Source organism: Gadus chalcogrammus, chromosome 23 (genome assembly GCF_026213295.1).
Source record: "Gadus chalcogrammus isolate NIFS_2021 chromosome 23, NIFS_Gcha_1.0, whole genome shotgun sequence".
NCBI lineage: Eukaryota > Metazoa > Chordata > Actinopteri > Gadiformes > Gadidae > Gadus > Gadus chalcogrammus.
In genome coordinates, this window is record NC_079434.1 from 8253257 (window position 1) to 8273069 (window position 19813).

The 19813-nt window shown below is 41.2% G+C and overlaps 1 protein-coding gene across 2 annotated transcripts; it reads right to left on the reverse strand.

The window, feature by feature from the left end:
- Window positions 1-749: 749 nt before the first annotated feature.
- Window positions 750-17277, reverse strand: LOC130377201 (retinol dehydrogenase 12-like). Of its 2 annotated transcripts, none has more exons than XM_056584225.1 (7): window positions 16921-17277; window positions 5752-5864; window positions 4895-5050; window positions 4167-4271; window positions 3748-3957; window positions 3044-3236; window positions 750-2746 (listed from the first exon to the last, which is right to left on the reverse strand). In XM_056584225.1, the coding sequence occupies exons 1-7, from the start codon at window positions 17028-17030 to the stop codon at window positions 2644-2646; spliced, it is 990 nt and encodes a 329-aa protein (XP_056440200.1). In that variant the 5' UTR covers window positions 17031-17277; the 3' UTR covers window positions 750-2643. The 2 variants fall into 2 exon arrangements, with proteins under 2 accessions (XP_056440200.1, XP_056440201.1); XM_056584226.1 differs by lacking the exon at window positions 16921-17277 and adding an exon at window positions 6109-6614 and having other exon boundaries at window positions 753-2746.
- Window positions 17278-19813: the final 2536 nt, after the last annotated feature.

A 19813-nucleotide genomic window follows, 5' to 3' on the forward strand; every position in this document is an offset into this window, starting at 1 on the left:
ATATCATGACAGCTACACTTCCAATATGTATGCATCAGCCAAAACTGGCCACATTTCTAAGCTATTTCTCCATCAAAAAGTGCACTTAAAGTTTTACTATACAAGTTTACCTCAATGCAACAATCGAACGGGGGTATTGCTCAAACAAATCAATTCAAAACTATTTACCCCCTGGGAAATTGCATCCAATTCCCACCACAGCAATTCCATCTTCCTCCATGGCTGCGGTGCATCACTCACATGTACCAAACAAAAAAGGCCTATCATGTAAATACATTGAAAACTTTACTCCAATAACTAAAACTTTGTTGAAATCAAGACAAAAACAAATTCTGTCCCTTCAGACCAAGGTGTTCCAAGGCACCTCTCATCTCCACTGCTAGTGGTCTCACCATCTGCTGACCCGCGCTTACTTAAGGGTGCATTTTGGTTATTAAACATTAATGATTGACCAGAACCGTGGCCATGGAGATGAAGAGAAGCACAGTTCTCCTTTATGGGGGGCTCACAAATGATAAGATTAAGTTGAATAAAGAAATCGGTTATCCAAGTAAACAGGGTATTTTAAAGCAGAGCTTATCTTCCCTCTCTAAGGAGAGGTGGAAAAAAGTGCATCGACTTTGGATTTTGTGTTTATTGTACTTGATACTTAAACTGTCACACTAAGAGTGTGAAGTCTTTTATCTGAGGTTAACAATCTATTAATATATGTTGTATATTAGTTAATGGAATATGAATAATCTGTCCCCGTTGTGAAAGAAACAATGAATTTATTTAAGGAGCATTCTTTGAATGTAATTTCTTATCTAATTAATATAAAATGTGTCATGATTTTGCAGGTGGCATCGGTACAATACGCTCATATTGGATCCATTCAACCCAACCATATAGAGTGTTCTGTAAGTGAGCACATGTTAATGATAAATAGCATGTTAATAAAGTCTCATTTAAGACTTTCAAGCATTGGCCAAGTGTTATCTGCATTTTAAAGCTTTCATAATAAAGACTCATCCGATCCTTAAGCACTGGAAAAACATTTGCAGATATTGAAAGATGATCAGAACTAGGTCAAGGTCACATTCAAGAAAGCAGAGTTGATAATATCAGTTGAAACTGATATTAAAAGCATTCCCTTTGACATTTCTGAGAACTATATTGATAAAAACAATCATGTACTTCCTGCTGACTTGGTTGTAGAACACAAGTTTATTTATATAGCGCCATTCAAAGTGCTTTACAAAGGAAATCACACGTAAAAACAAAAGGACAATCATTAAGAATAGAATAAAATAAAAAGAGAAAGAATAAAAGGGAAATATATAATAAAAAAGCAGAAAAGTTTAAATACAAGATATAAAAAATATATACGATGGTAATAGAATAAATGTTTTGCACACATTCATTGTTTATTGAAAAACTGCAGCAAACAGTTGTTTTCAGTCTTTTTTTTGCAGCAGCAATGATAAGAGATCCAATACAAGTGTTTAATGTTTAACTCTTTCCTCTCTGGCTCGACAAATATTAGTGGCCCATCCAGGCATTGACATGCTTAATAAAGTTGATGAGTGTAACAATCGGAACAGAGTGACCTGTCGATAAATAAATGTACATTTCAGTAGTATGCATATTTGTGGTAGGCTATATTGATAAAAAAAGAAAAAAAAAAGTGGGAGCTTATAAAGGTTGAACAGAAGTAGCCCAATCGTTTAGCCGTAGGGAACCCATCATGCTACTTTTCTTTTTTCTTTGAGTTATGCAGATAAAGAAAATCTTTTTTAAGCCACATTTTACAATTCTTGAACCGTTTTTGTTAATTGCAGAACATGAGGCAGATTTCAAGAGCAAGATATCCAAAGATGCAATCTTTCCAAAAAATATCTTCCCTAAATGTTAAGCATTTTTAAACAGGGACACTACTCATCCTGTCATACCTACTCTGGTTATTCTCTTTGATTAAATCATTCATTATAACTGGCTTAAGACATCAAAAGGCTAAAGATTTCTTAAGGTTTAGTGCACTAAACACATTTTCCATGTCATTTTGGACGTGATGAGGAACATGAATTAGATTTGCCAGGTTTACTGAAGATCTATTTCTGGTCCAAACATGAACATTTGAGGAAATGATAAGAGCCAGATCCTAACCTGTTTGTGGGGCCCTCCGGAGTGCTGTCTGAATTGAGACAGGAACCCTGGTCACACCAGTCTCTTAGCAGCTAAGCATAACTAGTGTAATCCTGGTGCTTGCTATCATGTGTAATTTTTCATGTGTTTTTCTATCCTGTGTTTTGGGATTTTCCATCATTTTATGCACATGGAGATTTCTTCTATACTGTCTAAACATGACAAATTGTTAGGCTAAATAGGGTGTGCTACACAGCTCATATAAATATTAAGAGGCTAGCCATAAAAATGATTCTTAACAGACGTGAAAAACTAAATTGGTTTGACAAGACAAAGTTTAAATTTGCCATTAAATTTAAATCAGAAGAAAAATACTATTTATTTTATATAGATATACATGAATATATATAATGGGACATTTAAAAAAAAACAGTTAGTAAACAGTAACAGATTGATTGAGTGCTAACGTAAGGCGTTGGGGCTGTGTTTGGTGACTCCCCAGGGCTGGTGGAGGGAGGCTCAGTCCCAGGACACGGAGAGCAGCTGGCAGCTCATCTCCCACAGCCTCTTGGCAGACTCCTCGCTCTGCCCCTCGGCGGAGCTGCTAGCCAGGGCACAGTCACTGTGGACAGGGACACAGTTGGGGTTTGAGTGGTTAGTCTTTTAAAATGGTTTAAAGGGTCCATATTGTAACCCCGGCTGTGATGTTGATTATCTAGTACAGGCTGTTTCAATTCCTAACCGATAGTGGCGGGTTGGAGGGCCACCCATGGGACATGTTTGATAGATGGATGGTTCAGCTGCCAGGCTACCCTGTGGATTGCACCGGCTGAAAATGCTCAACCATCCATCATCCATCTCGGTGGACACGCCCAGTTATGATGTCACAAAAGGGATCCCCTGTCACAACGGTGTTCACCTGTAGTATCCACCGCTCTGGTCCTCCAGGGCCGGCTCCACGGCGCAGTAGATGGAGGTCTGGGCCCCCTGGACGCAGGTCTTGGTGAAGGGGCTCACTATCTTCATGATGGTCTGCTGGGGCCCGTTCAGGTGGCGCCACAGCTCCGTCTGCACCACCCCTGGGTGTAGCGAGTAGGCTGCCACTCCGGTCCCTGGGAGATAACGTTAGGGCTTTAACATCTCTTTGAGAGCACTCTTGTTCCTGGAGTTAAAATGCAGCGGCAGCACCCCCTGTGGCCACAGAGGGTAGTGCAACGGCTGCCAAGATATTAAAAGGTGACATATTATACCACCAAGTGTGAGGGTGATAAGCCACTAAAAGCTCATTTTTTCAAAACGGCATGTCACGGCTAATCACACTCACACTTGTTGGTATAATATGTCACCTTTAAGCATGGCTAAATGCTAATAATCATTGTTCAACATTACTTGTGATTTATTACCATTAATCCTAACTAAAACATAAATCTTAAGCAGTTTATGGAAGGGCAGGTTAGAAACAAAGCTTATTAAATGTTTCATACTATTGATGTATTCTATTTTTATAATTTATGTAGCACTAAAAATAAGACATTTTCTGTGTGCCTCACATAGAACGTAGACATTTAAAACTAAGAATAAAGCTAATCAAAATAAACATAGCTCCAGTAAGTTCCAGCTGACCTTCTAGCTTCTTGGCCAGCGAGCGCGTGAACAGGACGTTGGCCAGCTTGCTCTGTTGGTAGGCAGCCTTTTTTTCGTAGCTCTTCTCACTGTTCAGGTCGTCAAAGTTCATGGCTCCCCAGGCGTGGGCCATGGACGACACGTTGATGATCCGGGCCGGCGCTGAGCGCTTGATCAGGTCGATCAGCAGGTGGGTCAACAGGAAGTGACCTAGCAGAAACGGTGGCAAAATAAAAGTTGCAATTTCAATATATTTTAATTGCATTTTAAAGTAATATAAAATACAGACACTGTTTTCTATGAAAACCCCCTCAGTATTTACATAGCATGATAGTTATGGTTACATGTTTGAAAAAAAGGGTGAACCAATGCAAAGAAAGCACAGTTATTATGCAACATCAAGGGTTGGCTCCCCCTACCAAAGTGGTTGACTCCGATTTGCATTTCAAATCCGTCCGCTGTCTTTCCGTATGGAATGGCCATGATGCCAGCGTTGTTGATGAGGATGTTGAGCTTGGACTCGCCTGCGTTAACACATTCATAGATCCGGCATCAATCAATCAATCAATCAATCAATCAATCAATCAATCAATCAATCAATCAATCAATCAATGACTCAATCGCATCTTAAAACGTCCCATATTCATTTATCTTTCTAGTGTTTTGATCTACAGTGGGATCTTGAATGTATTATGATGAAATTAATCATCCTTCATTTTATTACTTGTTATTGTGTTGTTGAGTGGGTGTGTACACTTATGGATGAATGTGAGGCATATTACAGCATTTTCAGTGACCACAGTTGCTAGGAAAGCACTTTATAAAAGCCAGTGTGAGGTAGTGCATCGTGTTCAGCCCAACCCCCATTAAACCATTTAGTGACATAATGCATGGGAGTGTCCGCCCAGATGCATGATGGGTAGATCAGCCCACCAGTTGGTACAGTCCACATAGTAGGCTAATCTATTAATCTATGGCTTGCAATGGCTGATCAACACCTCACCTGGTGTCACAACGTAAAATAATGACTCCCTATTTACAATGAGTAGCTACTCTCATTTACAATGAGAGTAGCTACTCATTGTAAATAGGGAGTCCTTTTTTTACATTGTAAATGAGAGTAGCTAACCATGGGACCAGTCCATACCTTGGTTGACGGCTTCGGCGAACTCTCTGATCGACTTGGTGTCTGATAGATCCAGTTTCATGTACACCACGTTGGTGTTCTGGGAGCCGTCCACCACCTCCTTCACGGCCGCCTCGCCCCTCTCTGCGTCCCTGCACGCCATGATGATCCGGGCCCCTGAACAACATTAAGGTGAGGAGGTTGGTTAAAAGGACCCCCATTTCACCACCAGGATCCAGGCTGGAGTCTCTTCTATTCAGTCATCACGGGTGACATCATAGGTTTGAGTGTCCCCTCCCTGCTGGAAGGAACCAACTGACTTGTCATGACTCATCAACAACAACCACACCTGATGGCGAAACATGGGCCCCTGAACAAAGACACATACATGTCTGTGTCCATACATATAGGAATGGACGCCGCATTGACTGCTTGGACCCGTTATTTTTAATACGTCAACATCTCAACCTTATTGGAGATCATGAACCCTTTAATAAAAAATACTTATTAATTTCAGTTAAGAAAAGTAAACGTTATAGATCTTCTCTCATCGCCAAAAAACGTTCACTCTCGTTCCTTCCTCCTTGACATGCCGGCCGATATGTGCGTAAACAGCACCCTCTAGATGAGGAACAGGTGATCTACTGCAGAACCGGCTATTATTACATGATTGTGGCAACAGAATTTAACTATAAAATCAAGCTGATCATTATTTTATAGATCGAGTAATGGATATAGGCCCGTGGTTGTAAACAGCAGTCCCCTTACCCTAACCATTCCTACCCACTGGCACTTGTATTTTAAAAGCTTGGTGTGATCTAATGCTGGGTGACATCCTCACTGGCAGTCTCTTAAATGGGATTATATGGAGTACTTGCCTCTCTTGGCCAGGTCGAGGGCTGTCTCCTTGCCTATGCCGGTGTTGGCCCCCGTGATAACCACCGTCTTGTCCTCCAGCCTCGCGGTGGAGGTCCAGGGTCGGAAGAGGTTTCTGAGACATGCGTTGCAACTTGTGTAATCAATACGGCAGTGAGATATGACAGCCCCACGTCATTTCAACACGCTTTAAAAGAATATGAATACATATATGTATACTAATTCATCGAAATAAACACAGGTACTTTGTTAACTTTAAAACATTACATTACATTACACTACAGAAGTGTCAAATCCATCAGGATAAGTATAGCTGACTTATATCCTCGTCTAAGTTGTATTAGTTGGAGATTCCTTACCTGAATTTTTGCATCTTGAGTGAATATCAAAACTCAGCCAAATGACAAGTGTTTTGATCACTAATATGTAAGTTAGTCAGGGTAATATTTCACTTCTGGTACAAAAGTGAGGCGAGGCGTCACTGCTGGTGGGCGATGCTTTGCGGAAATGTGTCTTCTGCTACTTCTGCTTCTTTGTTGTTTTTTTACTACACAATTATTGCAACATTACCGCCGCCTACTGTTCACAGAGATGAAGGACTGGACTCACTTATATTTACGTATATATATTTACAAAAAATATATATTGTGTCATAATGGGAATGTTATAGGCTACGTCCGCCCCTCACCTCTTGAGCTATCCTTTCACATCTTGTATCTTTCAATGTTTGCCTAACACAACATGACCCATCAGTCGCTATACGTCAGTGCAGAAATAAATACGTTTGTAGTACATTCCCTATAATTAAATGAACAGGTTTATGAATGGTGCTCTACAGTCAACCAAGCAACCTCAGCAGCAGCAGCAGTTGCAGCTTTGCTAACTCCCAAGGCCTCAGCAGCAGTAGCAGCCTTGCTAACACATCAAGGCCCCAGCAGTAGCAGTAGCAGCCTTGCTAACACCTCAAGGCCCCAGCAGTAGCAGTAGCAGCCTTGCTATCACCTCAAGGCCCCAGCAGCAGCAGCCTTGCTAACATCTGAAGCCCCCAGCAGCAGCAGCCTTGCTAACATCTCAAGGCCCCAGCAGCAGCAGCCCTCCTAACATCTCAAGGCCCCAGCAGCAGCAGCCTTGCTAACATCTCAAGGCCCCAGCAGCAGCAGCCCTCCTAACATCTCAAGGCCCCAGCAGCAGCAGCAGCAGCAGCAGCTAGCATAGTAAACTCAGTAATTTAAAGACAATGGCATTTTTCTTAACTTTAGTATGTTTGTTGACATTTTGGGACCTGACTCAAATGAATTGCCCCTTGGTGAGTACCACTAGCTATGTATTGAGCATGCAAGACACTTACTATAGTGGCACTAATGATAATGTTGCCGGGTATTTTCAGCAACCACAGTCTGATTTGGTTTGGGCCTCAAAACTGTGGTCGGACCCACCTAGGGACTTACATAAACTTCTATGTTTTTTTACTTTATATAATCTTACTCTTTCCCTTAAGGAAAGGCATTGCCTGGCATTAACACATGAAAAAACTGCTTCAAAATGTAATGTGAGATGAGGAGTGATGATTGTACTACTTTTACTTCTGCCTGGAGATGTGCAATCAAACCCTGGTCCTGAATTGCAATGTATCCAGACTCCCGCTGATTTTAAATTAATGTCTGGTCTCAACTGTATTCATCTTAATGTGCGCAGCTTAGTACCAAAGATGGACATGGTCAGAATTTGGGTTAGATCAACAGACGCAGACATTGTGGTCATCTCAGAAACTTGGCTGACAAAATCTATTACAAATGAAGACATTAGCATACTCGGATACAATGTTTATCGTACTGATAGGCCCAAGAAAGGTGGTGGTGTAGCCATTTTCGTTAAATCAAGATTTGATGCTTCAATTGTTCTGTCTGAGTCTATCTGTAAGCAATTAGAATTTTTGGCATTGAAGGTGGAAATAGCAAAGTCCCTCTCTATGACTGTTGTCGGGTGCTATAGGCCTCCATCTGCCACAACGGTCATTGCAGCATCTTTTGTCCAAATTAAATTACAATGAGCTTTTAATGGCTGGAGATCTGAATTGGGATTGGCTAAATGCAGTTTTGGATGAATTTAAATCTTTCTGTGACTCTATTAATCTTATCCAGCTGGTCAACCTACCTACAAGGCCAAATCTTAAAAATTCTGAAAAGTCCACTTTGATTGATCTAATTCTCACAAATGTTCCTCATAAATTCTTATCCTTGGGAGTTTTCTGCAATGATTTGAGTGATCATTGTGTTGTTGCTACTTGCAGGGACACAAAAATCCCCAAACGTAAACCACGCATTATTTTCAAGAGGAATTTAAAAATATTTAATGAACAGGCTTTTCATCATGATTTGTCTTTGGTAAATTGGGGACACATAGGTCTTTTGCCGGACGTGGAGTTAGCTTAGACAATCTTTAAGGAACACTTTGTGAACATTTTAAATAAACATGCCCCCATTGGGAAATTCAGGGTTAAGGGACGAGATAATCCCTGGTTTTCCCCAGAGTTGTCAGATACCATCCATCGACGTAATGTGGCATGGGTCAAAGCCAGAAAAAGAGATTTTGCCTCTGACTGGTCTATTTTCAGACAACAAAGGAAGAAATGCACTGCTTTTATTAAAAAGGCTAAATCTGAATATTATTTATCTGTCACAACTGAGAACGTTAATAATCCACAGAAATTTTAGAAAGTAATTAAATCTATGTCTGTAAGTATAAATCCTCCGGCTCTTCCGATATTTGTTCTAAAAGACTCGGTCCCAGTCTATGATAGAACAGACAGACAGGCAGTCTATGATAGTCTGAGGTTCTAAATTGTCTTACAATCATTTTGTATCATCTGGTTCTTTGTTTGATTCTACGGGAGCTGCCCCTGTGTCTCCCTGCACAGAAGCTCCAAGGTTTTCAGGAGAACCCTTTAATTTCTTACCTTTTACTGTGCAGCAAGTGCATCAAGCCCTCAAAACGTTGGATAGCAGGACCAAAATCCCCTGGACCTAATTCAATGGAGCCCTACTTTTTAGAAAATAGCAGTTGATTTTGTAGCACAGCCTCTTACACTCCTTTTTAATCTCTCAATTGAAAACAAAGAAATTTCATCTGTTTGGAAGTCAGCTTTTGTTACCCCCTTATTAAAAGGAGATGATCCAGCAGCTTTAACCAACTACAGGCCAATATCAAATCTATGTGCCTTGTCAAAAATTCTTGAATCTCTTGTGTGTGATCAGTTAAAAGAGTTTCTAACCTCCAATGATCTTCTCTCAAAACTGCAATCAGGCTTCAGGAAAAAGCACAGTACCATCACTGCAGCTACAAAAGTGATCAATGACATATTAGTTGCTCTCGATAAGAAGCAGCACTGTGCTTCACTTTTTATTGATCTGTCAAAGGCTTTTGACACTGTGGACCATGCTGTTTTAAAGCATAGGCTTCTTTGCTTGGGTTTGTCAAATCATGTAGTTTCCTGGTTCACAGATTATTTGAGTGACAGGACTCAGTGTATTAAATATGATGGTCTGTGTTCTGAATCTGTGAGTGTCCACAAGGGCGTGCCACAGGGTTCAATATTAGGACCCCTCTTGTTCATTATGTACTTTAATGATTTGGGAAAAAATGCCTTTTTATGCAGATGACACAATTATTTACTGTTTTGGATCAACTCCTGCTAGAGCTGTTGAATCTCTACAGAAAGCTTTTGATGTAGTCCAGCACACACTCCTGCAACGAAAATGAGTCCTCACCACTGAAAAAACTAAACAAATGTTGTTTTCAAACTCTAAGAAAGTACCTCAAACTGTCCCCACAGTGTCCACTCTTGAGGGAAATGTCATAGAGGTGGTTCATATCTATAAATATCTTGGTGTCTTGATTGATAACTCCCTTTCCTTCAAACCCCACATTGACAATCTTGTGAAGAAATTGAAACTTAAATTGGGCTTCTTCTTCAGGAACAAATTATGTTTCTCTTTTGAGGTGAAAAAGCGGCTTGTCACTGCAACGTTTTTATCCAGTTTAGATTATGGAGATTTGATTTATATGAATGCCAGCTAAATGTCTATGCAAGATTGATGCTGTTTACCATGCTTCTCTGAGGTTTATTACTAACTGTGGAGCCCTGACCCATCACTGTGAATTGTATTCTCGAGTGGGTTGGCCCTCTTAGTCCACCAGGAGGCTGGGACATTGGTGCACTTTCATTTATAAGGCCATGCTTGGGCTACTGCCATCATATATTTGTAATTTAATCACACAGAAAAGTGTTGCTTCTTACAGTCTGCGGTCAAACAATCAGATGCTTCTGTCAGTTCCATTTGCCCGCACTGAATTAGGAAAAAAGGCATTCGTCCACTCTGCTCCCACCACATGGAACTGGCTGCAAAAAGATAATGATTTAATAATGATTAAACAAAATGATTTATTTGAACGCTTTTAAATCTAAGATGCGAGCATTTCAGACCACTTCTTTTACTTGTAGATGTTTTTTATGAATTTGAATTTACTTGTAACTGTTTTTAATCATTTTAATTTCTGTCTATATGTTGTGAGTATAATATTTTGAGTGTACAATACATATGTTATTTGTTGCTGCCTCTTGGCCAGGACTCCCTCGAAAAAGAGGTTTTTAATCTCAATGGGTCTTTCGTGGTTAAATAAAGGTCACATCAAAGCAGATAAGCCAAAATTTAGTGACTATACCAGACTGTTATGATCCAACAATGTCAATATATATACTGTACATATTTAAGGCACAATCAAAATTTGAAGACTCAATTTAGTTTTATTTCATCAACTACTTATTCGTTGTCAATTGAAAATGCATCTGCGTTTACTTTTCAACCGATACGTTTGGCGCGCCTCACATTTACGTTTTCCCTCCACCAGTGGGCGTAATTGATCTTTGTATAATTATAACTGCAGCTTTTTTCAATTGCTTGAACACATTTTGCAAAACTTGTCTCATTGTGTCAAAACTCAACACACAAGCGAATACGACACAACACTGAGAAATATACCATTCACATCTATGTCGAATTGAAACTCTTCTATTGAAACCAAACAATCCTTTGTCAAAATGTCGGTCGATGACAAAATGATACACACTTGTATCATATGAATACACTTTCAGATCAGCAGCAGCACACTAGTCTACTTCATATAAAACACTGCAGTCTTCCATTTTCACTGTTTTTATTCAGTTCCACGTTTTCACAACAACCAAAAAATGTAATACCCAATACTGTACATTGCAGAAAGGTACTTTACAGTGCAGTAAATTCAGTTTAAGTAAAAATAAATCAAAAACAAACCAAAAATACACCACTGTACTGTAAAGACAGGAAAACAAGGCAATTGTTGGTGGGTGGGCTTATGGATCCTCGCCTTGTGTGCCGAATCCATTCTATGGATTGACCTTACCTCAATGTCTCCGCAGGCCTGATCCATTGTCTGCAGAAGAGGCATGCGGGCATGTGGTTGGCGGTCATATACACGCCATCTTTGAGGCGAAAAAAACCCTTCTATAGGTTTTAGAAATGGCGAGTATACGACTTCAGATTGTTTATGGTTGGTGTGCCAGTTCCGGACCAAAACAGCCCGATGGAAACAAACATTATCCCAGACAACAGCAAACCTGGGCTGCTCTGATCTGTCCTGTTCAGCCGCATCATGGAGTGCATCTTGAAATGTGATGATATGTTGGGTATTGTAGGGACCTATTTTTGCATGATTGTGCAGTTACCCTCGAAGGCTTATGGCGGCACACAATGATATATTTCCCCCGCGTTGCCTCGGGACGTGCACAATTGCCCTTTGGCCTTTTTGTAGCTGGCTGATAGATGTTCAGTTTTGTAATTGTTTTCAGGTGTTTATCTAAGTATTTTCAATTACCCAATGTGTTTTGTATTTTGAATAGATGTGTTTTCCCAATGGTACGCTGAGATTTCATTTTTGAACTAAGTGTCTAATGTATGAAATAGTGTGTAGTGTGCAGGAGCAAGTAGGTTGCAGAAAGGAGCAAGTGTGTTGCCAAATTGCAACTAAAGTGCAAGCAGTGCTTTTGTAGTATGGTTACATGTGTTTAAGGTACAGTAACAAATACTTCAAGTTGTGCTACTTTGGTCTAAGCATGTGTCTATAGTGTTCAAGCAATTGGCAAAAACTGTAAATAAAAACCTGTTTGGCTTAAAGATGACATGGTATTGACATAGCATATATATACACTATATATATGCTATACAATACTATATCTGACATGGTATTGACATACCATGTTGGACCATGCTAATGGCAAATACATCCTCTATATAAATCGCACCAATATCATTTAACATTAATAATTTACCACAGTTATATTACAAATCAGTATTAGGCTCCAAGGAACAAGCTCCCATTTGCCCACTCCCAGACTTATGAGTCCCAGAGTTTGTGAAGTGTTCAGACTTTCAGCAACCAGGAAAACATGTTTTTTCACCATCAGCTGATTGTGTGCAAGAAGATACTTCCTTCTTCCTGAATCTCATAGTTTCGTCACAAATACCTCTGTGTGTCTGTTATGTGCCCTGTCTGTCTGTTTCCGATTCAGAATCAGGAGTTTATTTTGTTAATCTTATTGTACAAATACACGAGTAAAATTTGTAGGCTTGGGTTCCATCAACAGTCCCATAGACGCAACAAACAGTGTGTGGTTGTATCTTTGTGTGTGTGTGTGTGTGTGTGTGTGTGTGTGTGTGTGTGTGTGTGTGCGTGTGCGTGTGTGTGGCGTCTATGTATTTGTGTGTGTAGACACAGGGACAAGGGAACGGTAGGCATCCCTGTGAGGACACAGTGGGGCATGTGTTTATTTATTTATATAGTTAATAACGTTACTATTGTCCTGATTAGGGGGAACTGCAGGATGTCCTGTCTGAGGATGCTCTCCCGAGACTGAATCACCTTTCCTGACTCCTGATTGCATTGTTCTCCCCCTCCTCATGTTTTGGTTAAGGCCTGGAGGACCGTGGATGTTTTTGAGGTCGGGTCGGCCAATTGGCCACTGACCTGGTTTGCAGTGTGTCTCATATCAGGGTCAATATCGTCTTACAAAGGACCAACTTTGGACTCTGTAGAGGTAGCGTGTTTGAAGTGTAATCTGAGTGCCAGCGGCACGCTTGCATTAGCTATTGTTCAGTGATCTCTCTGTGTTTGTAACCAAAGATACGCTGTGCAGTTCTATGTTTGTTTCTTCTTTACTGTGTTGTGTACGTATGTGTGTGTACGTATGGGGTGTGATGTGTTGTGTGTGTGTGTGTGTGTGGTGTGTGTGTGTGGTGTGTTTGTGTTGTGGTGTGTGTGTGTGTGTGTGTGTGTGTGTGTGTGTGTGTGCGCGCATTGTGCACATTTGTGGACATTCACTGCTTTGTTTGTCCTCATTGAATAAAGGCTTGGTCTTTGGGTCTGAATCCGTCAGCAACAACAGTTTACTCAGAGGAATTGGCGGTCCACAGAGAAGAGAGGAAATATAGTGAGAAGAATATGCCCCACACTCTGAATAAACCATGAGGGATATCCATTAGTAACAGAAAACTAATCTCAATAGGAGTCTGGTAATTGAGACACGATTTTTTGTGTATTTTACTGACTGAAAAAACAGATAGGACCAAACAGGCACGCAAGGCAAAGGAGAGCTAGGTTAAATCAGATATTAATGAAATTCTGGTAAGTATATGGATCATTGGTTGCGATGCACGATCACACACACACACACACACATGCGCACACACACAAACGCACACACACACACACACACACACACACACACACACACACACACACACACACACACACACACACACAAACACACGTAATCAAAGTTTTTTCAATAAAGGTATGTTTACATTGCACTTCAACTTAACAGACAGTTATGCTTTTAGAAATCTAAAAATGTGTAAAAACCTTTTACACATTTACAGCCGAAAGACCAGCCTCTAGGTGGCGGTAGGACAGAACACAACATTAAATCAATTCAATCTTTTCATCCTGTACCATTCCTTAGGCTTATGTTTGTTGAACCTTTTGGGTTGTACCAGTTTCAACTATCAACAGATTGTATAGGTCGTACATATTTTGAATTGAGTTTATGCGTCTCTTTCAATTCTAAACCTAATGCCTCATGCAACAAAAATAAAAAAAAACGGGTCAAATGTTATGGTCTGACACAATTAGCGTGACTTTCATTTGCCCTTTTAACTCCGGTCAGCCATGTAGCATTAAAGGTAGCGGAGCAGGTAACTCGTGTTTACATTACAAGCCTGACGCCAGCCCAGCGCCGTGGCCCCTGCAGCTTGGCACGCACAGGCTCAGACTGGTAGCCACAAAGTTCAGCCAACTCGGTTGAGTTTTTCTGAATTTTGGTTACTGTTAAATAATATAAATAACAAATATGTTAAACAAAGGTTGCAGGGTCCTACTACAGTCCAGCAATCAATACGGTTCAAGGCTGAATCTCGTTCGTCAAGTATTCTTTGAATAATAAATAGGGGCTAAAGGTTTTGTTGATGTCCATTTGTGAGCCATAGCCTAATTACGCCCCCTAAATCAAATGATCTCTCACCAGTTGGCTAAATTAGGTTGCCTAATTTCAAAATAAAAACCATTGTGAAGGTCAAGAGGTCACTCCTCCTTACATGCAGAATAACATCCAGTGGGCAACAGTAGCCTCTTGAGAACAGTTCATTCCTGTCCACTCCGCCCCCACCACACTTATTAAGGCGGTGCTTAATCTCTAGTCCTTACTTCTACACCCCTACCTGCACCAACCTCAGGGTCCCCCATGGGTATTATTTCTTCACATGGTCACTGCCGGCTCCATTAGGGGTACTTCAAAGAGCCTTTATGCCCAGTAACCTAAACATTCCCATTCCTCTGCCCTGACTCTCACCCCGACCCCTCCTCTCCACGGATCGCACAATCTCCCACGTCTAATGGTATTTTTCTTATTTTTTCGTAAACTGCTGCACTACTTCCTTGAAGATATCCATCTGAACCTTCATAATTGCGTGCTACACCCGCACCCCCCACCGCCAGTGGTCTTGTTACGCATGGATATCATGGTGCCTTCATCTTGTACAGGGCCGTTGAATGATCCTCTGAGTGCAAACATTAAACCGTGCCACATGGGCGACACTGATAACACAGCAAACAGGCCTGTTCCCAGCATAGGCTCAGAGCAGCTGTAACAGCTGTAAAAGTAACTGACATAATGTAATAGTGGATGACATGCCAGGGATAAGGAGTTAGCTGTACATTATCCATGCATCCTCGTGACGTGGCTACTTTCTGAAGAAATTTATAATTTGAGACATTATTTTAATTGCTTGTGAAAAAAACAAACATCTGTCAGGTTCTACGGTTGGAGCCTACGACCAGGTCTGCATCCATAGCAAGGCTCTGCTGTTCATATATAGCAGACCTCTGCTTTTAAGAAATAACAGCACGTAGAATGCTGTATTTGACCAATGAAAATTCAAGCTGGGTCATAAAATTTGACAGAATGCAACAGTATGCCTTGTTGACAATAGCAAACAGAATGTAACTAGTTAAGGAAATATAATAGCAGTTGACAGAATATGACAATAGCTGACAGAATGAGGCAGTCTTTGACCTAATGTAAACGTAGTTGACAGAATATGAAAGTCGCCGACAGAATGTTACAATAGTAGACGGAATGTTCCTAGCTATCAGAATGTAACAGTAGTCGACCAAACTCTGTGCAAACAGGACTGTCTTGTGGAATTGCCATGAGAAAGCTAACTTTTGCAGCAGAGTTAATGAACAGGACCGGAAAGTTTGGATAGAGTACCTCCCTATGGCCCCAGAGAGGCCCCTTGTTATCAGACAAATAGTCCTTTCAAAAACAGGACCCCAAAAGAAGGAAATGTGTGTATTACATAACTGCTACCCCTTCACCCCAGGCTCCAGAATGTACACGTAAGTGTAAAGGCACATGTCTGCTTAATCGACACCTTCTGGGGAGCATTTGTACTCAGAGAAAGAGAAGACCAATATTCAAGAAGAACAGCGATTAGCTAGCATATATTTGTTATTTGTTGTTTGTCTTTGTTTGTCATTCACTGCAGTTGTTACATTTGTTGAAATTAGAGTTATAAATAATTAGAAATTTGCTTGATTTTGCTCTGTTAAAAATAAATGAAAAGGGTTTATCCGAAAGGGTCTGAAGATGGGAGCGGATGTTATGCTGCATCTCAACCGAAGTGTTTATAGTTAGGGTTACACAGCATGCAGGTTGAAGCACTGTTTGAGTTTATAGATGTGAATACACGCCAAGCAGTTTGAACCAGTGTTAGAGTTTATAGTTATTATCACATGCCAAGCAGATTGAAACAGTGTTAGAGTTGGTTATTATTACACGCCGAGCAGTTTGAAGCACTGTTTGAGTTTATAGTTATTATCACACGCCAAGCCGTTTGAACCAGTGTTAGTGTTTATAGTTCTGATTACTGGCCAAGCAGTTTGAAGCATTGTAAAAGTTTAAAGTGTGTATGAATACATCTCATTTTGGTACTATCAAACTAAATTGATGGATTCACGGGAAATGTGCAGTTTAAATAAAACAATTGCCGGTGAACTATAGAAGGCTTTCACCTGAGGTCAAACACATTCCAAGCCCCCATCTTGGTGCTTTTTCCCAATTGGTTGCTGTATTTTTAGTAAAGAAGTACCAAGACCTCAGGCTTGAACCTTATGAGGCCATCAGTTAACACACATTTAGTTCCTGGAACAATCTAGGTTAGCTTCTAGGAGGTCAGAGGCTTCCCGCAAACTGACCTATAGAAACGCAATCCTAATCCAATTGTGCTGATGAGTAAGGCAAACAGACACACACACTCACACTCACACTCACACTCACACACACACACACACACACACACACCACACACACACACACACACACACACACACACACACACACGCACACACACAAATGATGATTCTTCTTAAGTTCCCTTCAGCTAGTTCTGCTCTCTGAGCTCTTAACATGCGCAGACACATGTCACTCACATGGCTCACACCACATGACCACTGTGAGTGGCGTCTTTTGAACAACCCCTTCCCAGATGACCACCCTTCCACGCATGTCCTCCACCTACCCTCGTCTCCTTCTCTCCAGCACCACCTGGTCCTCGTTCCAAGCGCACAGTCGGAGTCTTTTGTCTTTCATCTTGGACGTGACCATTTGTCTTGCACTGGACCAGAACATTCACCTTTAGTCATACAGCAGACGCTTTGATCCAATGTCCCAGAGAACAATAAAAGCATAACATAGAAATAGGAGTAGCTACGGAAAATCCCAGTGCCTCACAACCTGGTTTCAATAGCAACTGGACCCAATTCAGAGTAGCAGTAGGAATCAGAAAGTTGTTAGTATCAGTGGTAATGCAAAGGAACACAGGATTGGCAACCTGGCATTCTGCTTCTGTCTCAACAGCAGCTCAATAGCCAGCACTGCGGTGTCACCAGGGAGCTGTGGGGATGTTTGGCTGTGTTGGCTCTGCAAGGTCAGCAGTCTTTGGTTATTAAGATCCTGCGATCGAACTACAAGTTGAAACACACACTTACAGTCCAAGGCTATATATAGGTCTGCCTCAAAGAGTCTTTGAGGTTATGCCACAGAACGACAGTCTTTCCCAGACAGGGGTTGGCCTTTTACTGGTGATTGAAGTCAATGGTGCTGCCACAAAGTCATGCTTGTTGATTTTACAGTTCTGTGTTAATAGGTAATCTAAAAAGAAAAGAAAAAACGGAGCAAATTGAGCTCAAAGTTGATCATTAGAGTGTACCACCAATGAACAGACTATCCCTTAACTTGGATCATTAAGATCTGGTGAAACAACTAGCAGAAACGTGGGATTTACTAGCTAACAGCTTGACTTTATTATCATCGAAATATGTTATTATGATTTATATATTTTTTTAGTTTTCCTTATTGCATTCCTAAGCATATATAACTCATAGTGAGATGCTATCTGAAGGTCAATTGAGACATATTCTCCTCCAAGCGATTCTGCCAGATTCCCACAGTTTGAAAACTGTGTCAACCGTCGCTAGCGGCATGCTAGCCCCAGCAGGGGAAACCGCTAGCGAGTTCTCCATCGCCCACCACAGTTCGTACAGAATGTTCCCGGGGCTCATATGTAGACCGTCCTAACCCACTGGCCCCTCAATACCCTTCAGTCCTGGCACGGGATGTCATCACATGATGACATGAGAGTCATGCCGCTGCCGGTCGGCCCTGTGGAGATCAGGGGCAGCCGGGCTCAGGCCTGTGATAACCTGATCCTGAACAGACTGCCGCTGTAATTCATCACACTGACTCAATCACTCACAGGGCGAGCGGTCGCAGCCAGTCGGCCTGGCCTAGCCAAATCACACAGGGCGTGCTGTGTTATACAGATATAGATAGGGCTCTGCACGTGTTGTTACATATGATATGTTTATTTTCTACCCTAATGGGTTCCAGCATAGCGACACTTCGGGGGGGGGTAGAGCAGCTGGAGAGGGGCTGCTGGTGGTCTCGTGGATGTGTGTGTGTGAATGAGTTAAAGTCTTTGTTATTGAGTGAGTGTCTCTGTGAATGACTACATTTTCTGTGAACGAGTGATTTAAACAACGTATGTCTACAAGTGAATCAAAGTGAATGTGAGACGTAACATGCTAAGTGCTTTAACTCGAATTATATTAGTTTTCGTACAATTCATTTGCCAGGAAGTGATCGTGTTAGGCACAGTTGGACTTCAGGAAAGAGCAGTCGGACCCCAGTGTTACCAGCAGAGCTCTCTACTGTGTTCAATCCAGAGTCCCTCAGGGCGCATTGGTCTTGTCTTTTAGCTATAATTAGTTTACTGGTTTATTATGGAGCTGGATCTGTATATAACTGCCTGGATGGTTATTATCAGGTTAACTGGGCTGCAGCAGAGTCCAAACATACGGTTGAATTCCCACATTATGACTCCGTTTTAAAAACCCTCAATCGTTGCCTGGTACAAAAATGACATTGTAGTTATGTGGTTTGATTCCTACAATTACGTCCGTCCTACATTAAACATTCAGGCTTACAATTCAAACAGTTACAGACAATTAAGAAACAAACTAGAGAAAACACAAAGAGGCAGACAGATGGTTGAGCTGTGTGAATGAGTGCAAAAAGATTTGAAAGATGAGCGAATGACGCTCGTGTCCTCGTCAAGCAGAACCAAGATTCCCTCTGTCCTCCTGTGACCAACAGGCTTATCAGCAGATAAAGACCAAATCAAAACCAGGGCTGTACCAACAGGCGGGGGGATTAGACGTTGGACTTTATATTACTTCAGTCTACATCTGTTACAGAGGCCCTGAGGAGAAGACCAGATGCTAGTGTAAATCATGACTAAAGCCCTGTACATTCAGGTCAGGGTTCAGCAAAATATTCAAACACATTATTGTCAAGCAACAAATATTCACGTATTTAAAAAGGCCAATTTGGTTAATCCACCACTGCCAAAGAATATGAATTACACCAAGTATAATTCATATACTTGTGTTTTTTTGTATGTTTTGGCATTAATATAACTAATTTATCACAACGTTACATCCACATATACAATGAGTCATTTGGAGTTCGCCTTATCCTAATCAACATTGGTTAAATCATAAACTTTGCTGATATCTGTGAAGTCTGTGAGGAAGATGGAAGGTATTTACTGTTTAATAACATGGCTCTGAGCAATAGTTTTATTAGTATTTTGCAGTTTGTTGACATGAGGGGAAGTGTTGTGATTAGAAGAAGGCTGGACAAGAAGGACCTTCACAGCACTGTGTACACTCTGCATGTGAAACGCATTTGTAAGCAGGGCTCCTGCTCTGCAGCTATAAATCATGTTGGCGTGTATGTGAACCTGCCATGTGTGAGAGCACTGCCCATTGCTATGTGTGAAAGACCTGCTGGCTATTGCTCCAGGAAACCCTTCCCTAATATTCCACACAAAATGCACCCAATATTCCCCC